Genomic DNA, 12,682 nt, shown 5'->3' on the forward strand with positions numbered 1-12,682 from the left:
TTTGCATTTTTCCAGTAAAATTCAAGACAGTGACATTTTTTTAATCAAACTCTTTTGCCAAAAGAACCATTTTACCTGGGATGTTAATATTTTACTTTAATTTTCTTACTGTCATTTTTCAATTTAAAAAGAAAAACAATTTGCAATATTCTAAGTGGAATAATACAGTTAAAAGGTAATTTTCTCAATTGAAAAAAAAAATATTTCAATGGCATATTAAGTAAAATAAAGCAGTTATAAAGGTTCATTTGGTAGCATTCAGTGATATCCGGTGAGTAAAATTTACAATGCAATTATTTTCAAGAACTCTTAGGGAAAGGACATGTGGCAAGCTCATTATCGATTACTTTGCAGTATTATTTACAGTGGGTGAAAAAATAAGTGAACAGTCAAGTTCAGAGGAACTAGCATGGGCCCCAGACAAGAATAGCTAGTTATAGCTAGCTAAAGCATCTTACATGAGTAACTATCAGAAGAAACTAGCTAAATTTAGCAAGAGCAAAGCAGAGGGAGCAATGTTTCTTCATTTACTACATGTATGACAAACATACAGCCCGCGGGCTAGATGCGGCCCGTTGAATGTATAATCCGGGCTGCCATAAATTTCTGATTATGTGGTCTATCTGATGAGAAATTGGACATTAAATAAATAGCTTGTGAACATTATTCAGGTATTGTGTTCATAGTTGTCAATAACTTTTTTTGGTCCATGGCCCGGTGGTTGCACTGGACTAGGGGTCACGAGCCAGATATGGCTCTTTCCAAGAGTACATCTGACTCTGAGATAAAGTTGTGTCATTTCAAATTTAGTTGGTGTGAAAAGCATGTATGCACATGCAAAGCCAAATCTAAACTAAAAGGCCTTTTAGTTCGGACAAGTATATACGGGGCATACATTGCTATAGATCCTTTATATGGGAGCTCATTATGTTCACTGTTTAGATACTTTATGATGAAAACCAACAGAACAAACTGTAAACATCCATTAATGCCAGCAGAGCATCCAGAGCAATTTGATTGGGTAAGTCATAGAGATATTGGCAATGCACACGTAGAGTAACCACTCCCTTCTCTGGCTATAAATATGTCAGTATACTTCTCTTTGCAGTATTTTGTAACATTTTTACAAAAAACATACCTCGCACTGTGTTTTTAAACCATTATTTACGACAATAACGAACTTTTAATCATTTGGCCCTTCCATCCATTGGACTATGAAACCCCTGATCTACTCCAACTGTATGTCTTACTCTGTTGTTGATGATGTTAAAAAATATAACCAGTGAATGTTATAGAATATCCTTACAGGCATTTCTCCACAATTTGTGTATAAATATTGAAAACTTGAATAATTGAGAAGCACTGCAATAGCATAAGGTGCTCCTCTGGTGGTAAATGCAAACTATGAATGGTGGGTCTGAGCCTAGATCCAAACCAAAATGGTCCAACCATAAGTGGCTGCCTGTTATTAATAATATTTCAGGGGAAATTAAAATAAGGGGGAAATTATCAAATTAATCATTCAATACTGGTCGGTTTTTAGCTGGAACAAGACTTTTTGATCCCAAAATTGGATCATTTAGTCATTAATCAAGTTATTACAGGGTGAGATCTCAAACCACAGATCCTTGTAACAGTGAGAGACCACACTCAAAGTTTTAATAAATGTATTAGTATCTGCAGACTGTTTGCATTTTGTAAGATGACCACTTAATGCTTTGCCCTATTCCTGCACGTTTTAGGCACTCGTGAGCGCACAAAATGATCTTGAAAAGAAGGGAAGGCTGACTGTAATTGGAGGTTCTCTGACATTTCAAAGCTTTCATCTGACTGGTGTTTTAAAAAGAAGTATGTGAAGTCATTATACAAGTATTCTTTCAGTACTTGTGTAGATGGCTTTCTGTAAATTTGACTTCTGTAGAAAGACACCAGCTGATTTTTCAGGCATCTATCTGGTGGTCTATCTGATTCATGGATTTCTTGTGTTTTAATGGCTTTTATTTTGTTTTTGGGCTCACCGCCTTTTTAAAATTTTTAATTTCTTCAGTACCATTTGAAGAAAAAATCCAATGTTAGTTAGGTATTTTGCAGATCGAAAAAATATCTGCGATTTGTATACTTGATTTTTAATCTTGGGTGTGCATTTGCCAAGACATGATGTTTAGATCTGAAATAATTCGCAAATATATTTGTGGATATGTAAAACGCATATTTATATACTTTTGAGACAAACGTCTCCCCATATGAGTGTTTCGTAATATTATGATAATATGTAGCTTACATTTTCAGTTGCAGGTAGTTTTTCTCATTAACATTTACCTCTGGGAAAACGCTACCTTGTTTTTTGCATGGCCCATAATAAATGTCCATATTTGATACATAATCCTTGCACTAATACGCATTTCATAGTGCCCTGTTTAGGTGTAGCATGCACTTGTCCTGTAGGAAAATGTCATAGAAACCAATGTAAGCTGCCGTTAATCTTGAGGCAGGAAGAAATTAAATAGCAAATGGAAACCCCCATAGTGTCAGCGTCATTTATAAGCAGACTTGTTAAAACACATGGCACTAATTTCAAGCATTTAAAAGCACTTCACCCAAAATTGAAACACTTTTCAATCCTCGAAAACACGTCATTAAAATTCAAGCATTTTCAAGTACTTCAAGCAACCCTTAGCTTTAAACTTGTTCAGTCAGTAATGAAAATGATAAAACGAAAAGCATTATAAAATGCAGTGCATTTACTATACATCTATCGAAGCTTGTGTCAGTAGAGAAACGGGCTTACTTATGCAGGGTGCAATGGGAGAGCGACTTTGCTGGTATCCCTTGGCGCATCGGTTACAGGTGATTCCGGCAACCCCGTCCTTGCAAGGACACTGACCAGTCGTCTGGTTGCATGTCTTCCCTGCGGCTCCGACAGGATGACAGTCGCACGCTGGAGAGAAAGAATATAGACAGGAATTTCTTATTTAAGGTGCAACAATAAGTAAGCCTGAGTAATAGAAACGCGACTCTTCTTGTCACTGCAATTTCCGTAAAGCTGGACTACAAGCCACTCATTTCTAACTCCATTTTAAACACTGCAGCTTTTAAATGCAGTGCGGCTTGTTCTTTGTTTTTTCGCAAGCCGCATGGTTGCAAATGTGTAGGCAGCGACTCCAGGCGCATGCCGGGCCCTTCCCAATAGACAAGATGGCTTTCTTTCTTCCTTTCTTTTTAATTCTTAGGTCTGCTGATACTATGAGCACTGGGTGCAAATTCAAGTTAACATCATGTCTTCTTAATCATTTTTAAAATCAAACAATAAAGCCATTGAAACTGTAAAACGAACACTCAATATTCTTCCATATAATGGAAATTTAATGAAATATACTATTATAATTGAACAGCTCCTCACCTTTGACCAGTTGAAGAAAAAATACAGATACAAAAAAAGAGATATGAATACTGTAATAATTTTCCACGCTTTGCATTTATTTGATCAAGTGTTCCGGCATCCCAGCATCTGCAGGTATCAGCCTGTTTTTAAACATCTCTTGCACACACGAATGTGGTCAGGCACGTCTGACGCTTTTCAGATTGAGTTTCATTGCGAAGCTTTTTGGCGTAGACGTCCTCGAAAACACTGGTTGAATAATGCGTCTCGTGAATGCTTAAGTGGAATTCGCTTCAAAGTCATATTCGGCGGTTAGCTTGGAAGACTGCATATGTTCCATGTAAGAAATGTTGCTCTTTTTATTACCGAGACGCAGAGTTTTATGTGCAGATCCAGCTTTATTATAAGCATTGAAAGTGTTGCGCTCTACTTCAATTTTTATAAGATGATTTAAAGAGATCACCGTCTCAGTATTATGATTAAACGTGGTACTGCAAACCCCCCACCCCTCCCCAAAGAAATTTAATCCGGTATGTTAACATGCAGGGAATAGTCAGATTGAGTCAGGATTTACGTTTTTCGACTAATCAGTTTACATCAGTGTTCTTCAACTGCTGGGCCGGGACCCAAATGTGTGTCGAGGACCCGTTTTCAGTGCTTTGGCAAAATTACGCCATTAAGGAAAGAAAAAACAGAGGGTCAATTACACTCCTTAACGCTAGATAGCGACATGGCCCTCCGCAATCTCTTCTTCCTGGTCAATCAAATGGCGCTTTCCCAATTGTTTGTAAGAGCGACCACATCTCATTTTATTGTGAGTGAGTTGGTTTTATTTCCCCTTTCTGCTCATAATAATGGTTCCCAAAAAAGTTAGGGATAATGGGAAAGGAAATGAACAGTGACAGCAACGATCAAGTCCAATAAGGATATGATTATGTACAAAATGGTATATGAATGTTTGCCATGGAAGCGCTACTGGAAGGTACAGTAAATACTTAAAAAATGTGTTTAAAGCTTTTTATCAGTATATTTATCTTTATTATCGACATGATTAATTAATTATCATTGTTTATGTTCACCCTTTATTAATATTTTGAATTTGTTTAGTATTTTAAAGCAGTTTCAGAGAGTCGGCGTATACGAGATCTAGGCTTATGCCAGTATCTACAGTACATTTTGGTTTTGCTGTTCATTTTGTTTTTGGAAAAAAAGGGCAATATATTCTGCAATCTCTGTTTTTAACTGCACAATCTTGTCATTCGTTACGTTTGAGAAGTGGATTTTTTTTTCTTGATTTGGGTTGCAGCTTGTCATTAGGGTGGAATGGTGGGTACTCATGTCAGACCAGTTGAGAAACACTGGTTTACATGACCAGTGACCAATTGGAAGGGTTGACAGCACGAATAACGCAGCATCGTTAGCCATTGTTTCCACAACAACGTTTTGGTACTAAAGGTGTCTTAAAAAGTTAAAAGTAGAATACTTTCTCGATTAAGTATGCATTAAAAATGCCAAACTGAGTTCAAAGAGCCCTGATGCTTTTTTTTACTACTTTTTTGACTATTTCTATCTTACTTTTACCAAAGTTGTTTGGGGCAGATCACATTGGGAAGGGGTGGGGGGGGGGGGGGGTTTGGTGAGTGATATTAATCTTTGTCCCTTTGTTTTTTGTTAGTGTAGCATGAAAATGGGAAACGTAAGAGTAGGTTTGTTTCAAGTATACTACAAATACCAACCCAAATCCCCCAAAATATGAAAAAGGAGAATTCATTCAAACGTGTTTAAGAAATGCATGTGCAACATGAGAAACTTGACAGAGACTGCAATGATGATTTAAGCCAGGAGATGACGGCAGTGTTTAAGAAATTGTAAGCCCCTTTGATTAGCACATAATTTAATTAATGTCACTCATCACAATAAATAAAGTACCGGTGTTGTATCCTCCATACTAAAAACCTTTGTTGTGCTTGTATATTTTCTTGCCAGAGACTTGGCCTTATAGATATTGACCAATTTATGTGAATATTATTTAGCGAGTTAACCAATATAAGTGCACATTTGTTTCTGAACAAAAGGCCTAGAGTTCTTAGTGGCACAAACAGTAAAAGAAGAAATTGAGCAGGTGCATAAGTCATCAGGGGAGCTGAATGGGTTAAGGTGAACAATTAATCTGACAATGAACAGATGTACTCAACCATAGTCAGAAAAAATCATTAATACACATAGAAAAAAATGATACTGTAAACAAATGATCAAATCAATAAACAAAAAGTCTGGACGAAAATATATGATAAAGAAACTGGTTAAAAGCTAAACCAAACAGGTGACTCTTGAGCCTCCATTTCTAATCAACATCAGTTTCTGAAGTCCTGATGCCATCTGGCAGGCTATTATTGAGGCGCCAGCCATAATAGCAGACAGCAGCCCATCTGTAAATTTTTGTAGCAGCTCTTGGAATTTAAAAGGGCCGCTGCCAGAAGATCTCCGGCCTCCTGAGGGTTGATTATGAAAACCATATCTGTCTGATATGATAGCCCGGGTAACAAAGGGGTAACAAATGGTAAATCTGTCGTAAAAGACATGATTATATTTGGAAGGAACAAGAAAAACAAAGAAGAAGTTAGATCCTAAACCCAAGCCCAAGTTCTGACCCTTATTTCCGGCTAGGTCAGGGCTAAAATGTCAATCATTACGTTCAGGTCGGGCCAGGCTTCTCTCTGGCTAACTTTAAGAAACAAAACGAATATATGTTTAATAATTTGTACACTAAAACGAAGTGAGGATACAAAAAAAAATAAAAAAAATTGACGTGTCGTCATCGTTCTTCTTTGTCTCGCTGCCTCTCTCTCTCTCTCTCTCTCTCTCTCTCTCTCTCTCTCTCTCTTTCTCTCTCGAAGTGCTGCGCTTGATTCTTAAGGACATACTGCTGCTGTGGTTTAGTATCTAATTTTCAACCTGTCGAAAATGACGGACGGCCTTAATATTTTCCCTTCAACTCTTAAAAAAATCCATCATTTTGAAAAATTTGCGGTAATGTAACCTCTGCAGACACACATAAAACCATTTATCTATTCATTGCGTCACTTATCCTCACTAGGGTTGTGGGGGGTGCTGGAGCCCATCTCAGCCATTTTCGGGCAGTGGGCAGAGGAAACCCTGAATTGGTTGCAGGCCAGTCGCAGGGCACAAAGGGACAGACAACTCACTTGCTCAGTCACACCTAGGGAGAATTTGGACCGGCCAATCCACCTGAAATGCATGTCTTTGGAATGTGGGAGGAAACTGGAGTTGCCCGGAGGGAACCCACGCACGCACGGGGAGAACATGCAAACTCCGCACCGTGGGGCTGCGCACTAACCACAAAGCTGCCGGGCCGCCACATAGATAAAATAAAAGAAGCAAATGTTTATACCGTCTTGTTTGATATAGATCTCATTACAAATGACGGGCTTTGATTTGTAATAATAAATCACCTCTCCTCCTCCTGAGTCCTCATAAATAGAATATGAAATTTCAGGTTTTCTTCGCACTCAGTCTAGCATATGAAGTTAAATGGTCAGGCTCAGGCTGGGTGTTCTTTAATACTGTGAGCCTCGGTTGGGTTGGGATGGATTTTTGTGGACTAGATCTTACCTCTAATTCTCCGAGAGTCCATTCGTCACAATTCGACCAGTGCGGATGATTGGGGAGTAAACTAGACTGTATTTGACAAAAGCGGAACGGGATGAGTGACAAAAGTGAATAATAAATAGCAGTAGTTTAACTAAGTTGGCCTGTTTTTGGTCACCTCAGGAGAAAATTCAGTTTGGCTTTAATACAAAAGCAGCCAGCTGGCTTCAGAAAGATGAGGGTCTCGGAGCAAGTCTGGTTACTGATCCTGCTGTTTAGAGAGATTTTGCAAACATCAATGGATGTCGCTTCATCATCAGGCTGAGGAAAAACTCACCTCACATTAACCTGACGCCAGATTCAATAATTAATTAAGTCCTCTCCAAATGTGTGAAAATGTTTAGACTGGTGGCTTTAAACAATGCTCCAAGGGCCCATTGATAAGTGTGGGGAAGGGGGCTGTTAAGGCTTCGCTCTGTTTTTATAAGAGCTTTGACTTAAGCTGTGGGTAATATTTATTTTTAGCATGACTGGTGGTAGTGGAACCCGAAACGGGCTCTTTACAGCCTGAAATGGTAGCCAACAATAAATGATCAATTGAACCACCTTTTGGTTCAGGGGTCTCAACACACAATTCCACACTAGTTTAAAATGTATTTATTTTTGCACATTAGTAAATTAATTGTCAATTAGTAATCATAAGAGTGTGATTAAAATGCGAGACATGTGTCCAAAATGGGCATTTTTTTGCACCCAATAAATGCACTGTGTAAAAATTGACCACCAGATGTGCTGTATTTTGTGGTGCACCCAAAACTAATGCAACAAGGCACAAAGAAGATTACAAACTCAGGGACTCAAAGTGACTAAACCGCACCATTTTTCTAATCTTTTTTTTTTTGCCCAGTATTTCACAAGGTTTTTGTTACCAGGCGGACAATCATGTCAGCTCCCTCTAGGTGAGTCTCGTGTTATGTGTTAAACTTAAATTGTAGTAGACATTTAAAAAATGGAAAGAAGACATCAATAGACTTTGAACTTGCAAGGAGGACCAGGAGATAATTACATCCCATTCCCAAGCCCTCCTCTGAGCCCCCTCTTAGTAGTAAATCTTACAAAGATTACAAAAAAAAAACCATAGGGGTGTGGAATTCAAAGAACAGCGACATGATTGAGTGATAGGATAATTATGCAATTTCCAAAACAACGAACAACATTGGACCCTAACAGTCAAAAAAAAGGAACTAACATCCTACGAAATCTGCTTTGTGATTTTCCAATATCAAAAACCGAAAAGAATGTTCTTATATGTGAAATAAATACATATTTCTTGACCTATGATCCATTACCCGTGAAACGGATGACCTGAAGCTACCACTGGTGGGCAACCGCTACATTTAGGACGGTCGTATTTTAATCATCCTGGAGACCTGGCTTAACCCGAATCCAGACGCTCTCTAACTGCTTTCTAACAACGAAAGGAGAAGCCCTCTTATTTCTATGTTTTTTTGTAAAATGACAACAAAGACCCTTCATTTGACTGAACTTTTGTGTTCGCTGTTTTTATTTGTAGGTCTATCGTTGTTATTTTGTTACAGTCGTAGATTCTCTTTTGGTAAGGTTGACCCTCGATGCTTCTATGAAGGTGTGACGATTTTGTGTGTTCTGGCATTCAAGATGGCGACTGCGCATGGATACATGCTTGCGGCGAGCTCTCCAGCTAATCTTCTATTTATTGCCGTTCTCTTGTCTTTTTTGCTTTCACTTTTGGACACATGTGTGGCCAAAAACACTTACAGTAGGGACGAACTTATTCGGTTGGGTGGGCGTCTAAATTTCGATTATTCGGGCACTTTTTATACCGCCCATGATATACCGAGCGAACTTAAAAGAGACCCGGCATCCTTGTGGACAGCTATTCCTCTTAAAAAACGGCGGCGGCGGCCCCGTAAAGAAAGAAAACAGAAACGTGGTTGCCGTGCAGCTAGATGTGTGAAGCGTGTGAAGTCCAAGCAGCAAGATGGACGCGAGGATGTAACTAATTCCACCATTCATTCCTCGCCGGACAACCGACGCTTTGAACTCAGCGCTCACGAGCGGCCACAACGCCGGGAGCTTTTGAAGATCTCGACAAAGACTACAAAGAGTTCAGCTAAGTCAAATGATTCAGCAAAGCTGAAATTTGGTCTGTTAAATATTAGATCGCTTGCTCCAAAAGCTTTACTTGTTGATAACATTATTCGTGATTATAAACTTAACTGTATGGGTCTTTGTGAAACGTGGTTACGCCCGGATGAGCACTTAGCGCTAAATTATGCCTCTCCCCCAGACTACGAGAGTAGTCATATAGCACGCACACTGAAAAGGGGTGGTGGTGTTGCGCTAATCTCTGAAAAATCGCTCAAATTTAATACACGTACCTCTAATAATTACAAAACGTTTGAGGCTCTTGTGATGCGGTCCCCTCAATTGTCAATTGATGTAATAACTATCTATCGTGCACCTGGGCCATACACAACTTTCTTAGACGAATTTGCTGAACTTTTGTCTGAACTAGTAACCTATGCAGACAAAATTATAATTATGGGAGACTTTAACATTCATATGAACTCCCCACACAGTTCACTTACTATTGCGTTTAGTTCTCTAATTGATGCATTTGGTTTTACTCAACTGGTTGATTTGCCAACCCATAAAAATGGGAACACGCTAGACTTGATTCTGACTCGAGGAGTTTTAACCTCAAACATTATGGTGCTACCGTGTACTACTGTTATCTCTGATCATTATTTAGTGACATTTGAGGTGCTAACTAAATGTAAAGTTAATAAAGCTGAGGGATCTAGCGGACGCAATATAAGCACTGGCACAGTTTCTGAGCTCTTTGAACTCCTTCCTGGAGCAGTTGCGTCCTTTCCTAAATACAATGGCTCGATTGACTCACTCATGAATGAGTTCAATACCACCCTGACTAGTGTGCTGGATTCAATAGCGCCCATAAAACTAAAATCACGTCCTAAAAGACGCACACCTTGGTTTACTGATGAAACTAGAACCCTTAAAAAAGAATGCAGGAAGTGGGAGAGAAAATGGCGCGCTACCAAGCTTGAGGTTTTCCATCAAACCTGGTGTGACAGCTTGTTAAAGTATAAAGCGGCCCTTGCCTCTGCAAAATCGGCCTACCTTGCGAAGGTGATTGCGTCTCAAAAGAACAACCCCAAAGCCCTTTTTGACACTGTAGCATCGCTTACAAGGCAACAGCCTATCGCAGACAGTTCGACACACTCTGCTCAGGACTTAATGGTCTTCTTCACTAAGAAGATTCAATGCATACAGGAAGAAATTGCAAAAGATATTGTTAGTACCACACGTATTAAAGGACTGAAATTTACAGATGCACGACAGGGTGGCTGCCCTGGGAAAATGGCCGGTTTTAGTGAACTGTCACTTGATGATCTCAAACAAGTGGTGAATGCGGCCAAACCGACAACTTGCCAGTTCGACCCGCTCCCAGGTTCACTTATTAAAAGTCTTTTTAGCGTCCTTGGGCCTTCAGTTCTAAATATTATAAATACATCACTCTCCTCAGGTGTAGTTCCAGCAGCTTTTAAGTCCGCCGTTATTAAACCCACACTGAAACGACCCAACCTTGATCCAGAAATATTAAGTAATTACAGACCTGTGTCAAACCTACCTTTCCTCTCTAAAGTACTCGAAAGAGTAGTGGCACAGCAGCTGAATGCTTTCATATCGGAGAATAACCTTTTTGAATCCATGCAATCAGGATTCAGGGCTAACCACTCTACTGAGACAGCTCTGATCAAGGTAACAAATGATCTCCTAATGTCAATGGATTCTGGCGCTTCATCACTTTTGCTGCTGCTGGATCTTAGTGCTGCTTTTGACACAGTGCGCCACAATATCCTACTAGAACGGTTGGAAAAATGGATTGGTCTCTCAGGAGCTGTCCTCTCGTGGTTCAAATCCTACCTCTCAGATAGGACACACTGTGTTAAATATGGTGAAACGACATCTGAGCCCTTTAATGTTACCTGCGGTGTTCCGCAGGGTTCAGTGCTCGGCCCCCTACTTTTCAACATTTACATGCTTCCGTTAGGTGATATTATTCGCAAGTACAATATCAGCTTCCATTGCTATGCAGACGACACTCAACTATATCTTCCGTTGGAGGAATCTTCCACACTAAACTGTGGAAATTTGGAGGCCTGTCTCACTGAGATAAAAGAGTGGATGTCACTCAACTTCTTGCGTCTTAACTCTGAAAAGACTGAAATGTTAGTCATTGGTCCTTCTAAATGCCGGGACTTATTCTCAAAAACTGCTGTGAACATTGACAAATGTCACATCACACAGAGTGACTCAGTTAAAAATTTAGGTGTCATATTTGACCCTGAACTATCCTTTGAGATGCATGTAAAACAAATTACTAGAACTGCCTTCTTCCATCTTCGCAACATTGCTAAAATCCGTTCAATACTGTCTCAGTCTGATGCGGAAACAATAATTCATGCATTTGTTACCTCCCGTCTCGATTACTGCAATGCACTACTCTCCGGTCTCCCGAAGTCCAGAATCAAGTCTCTTCAGCTAGTACAAAATGCCGCAGCGAGGCTCTTAACCAGGACAAAAAAGTACGATCACATAACACCGATTTTGGCTAACCTGCATTGGCTCCCAGTTAGCCAAAGATGTGACTTCAAAGTTCTCTTAGTATTGTACAAAATCATACATGGACTTGCTCCCTCTTATCTTTCAGATCTGATCTGCCACTATGTCCCGGGCCGAAGCCTACGATCTGAGAGTGCTGGTCTTCTGATGATCCCGAGAGCAAAGAAGTCTTCTGCTGGTTCGAGAGCGTTCTCCATCCGGGCACCGGTGCTGTGGAATGCTCTTCCCCCTGAGATTCGATCTGCAACCTCAGTGGAAATGTTTAAATCTAAACTTAAAACTCACTTCTACTCCATTGCATACGAATAACCTACTCCTCTTGTCGGTTGAAAATAGTTTGTGTAATATAGTGTAACAATCTGTGAAGCCCTTTGAGACTCTTCGTGATTTAGGGCTATACAAATAAAAATGACTTGACTTGACTTGACTTGGTCCCCATTAACCGCGATTACCAAGGGATTACTGTAATCCTCTGTAGTTTGGCCTTGAGTTAAAGGTATGTGCTCTCCTTGCACGTATGTAACTGTGTTGTGTGGCTTCACACGTTCACACGTGCTACAGGCACAGATCAGTGACCCGCTCACACCTCAGCTTGTGTTTGTTATCTTTGTCTTGTCAGTCATTCACAGCGGACCCCAAATAGCTTCATGGGTGTACGGGTCAGTTCACCAGTGCAGAGACAGGTGCTTCCTTTATTCCAAACGTTCCAAAGAATTCCTTTAATACCTCAAGCATGACGCTATGGTATTGACTGGTAACAGTGTGTGAATAAAGGGATTATTTTACTGGAATTTTTCACGAATTTTCAAATCAATGTCTACGGTCTGGTGGCAACCTTACTTGTTCTCTTTAAAAGAATGACAAAAAATGAGCTAACATTATGGGAACAGCAACTACCATATGCAGTTATGAATAAATAAGCATGCAGATATCTACATGTACATGTTAAATTTAATCATTTGTTTTTCCAAAATTGAACGTTTATTCTGGTTTAGTTCATAATTA

The 12,682-nt window shown here is 39.6% G+C and overlaps 1 protein-coding gene across 1 annotated transcript in view; it reads right to left on the minus strand.

The window, feature by feature from the left end:
• ntn1b (netrin 1b) overlaps nucleotides 1-12,682 on the minus strand; it is an 82,364-nt gene that overhangs the window by 21,232 nt on the left and 48,450 nt on the right. Inside the window, exon 5 of the mRNA XM_088343221.1 lies at nucleotides 2,789-2,938. Within this exon, the coding sequence (XP_088199347.1) occupies nucleotides 2,789-2,938 (150 nt within the window). The remainder of the gene's footprint in view (nucleotides 1-2,788; nucleotides 2,939-12,682) is intronic.

This window comes from Urocampus carinirostris, chromosome 1 (genome assembly GCF_059441175.1).
Source record: "Urocampus carinirostris isolate Australia breed hairy pipefish chromosome 1, RoL_Ucar_1.0, whole genome shotgun sequence".
Taxonomy (NCBI): Eukaryota; Metazoa; Chordata; class Actinopteri; order Syngnathiformes; family Syngnathidae; genus Urocampus; species Urocampus carinirostris.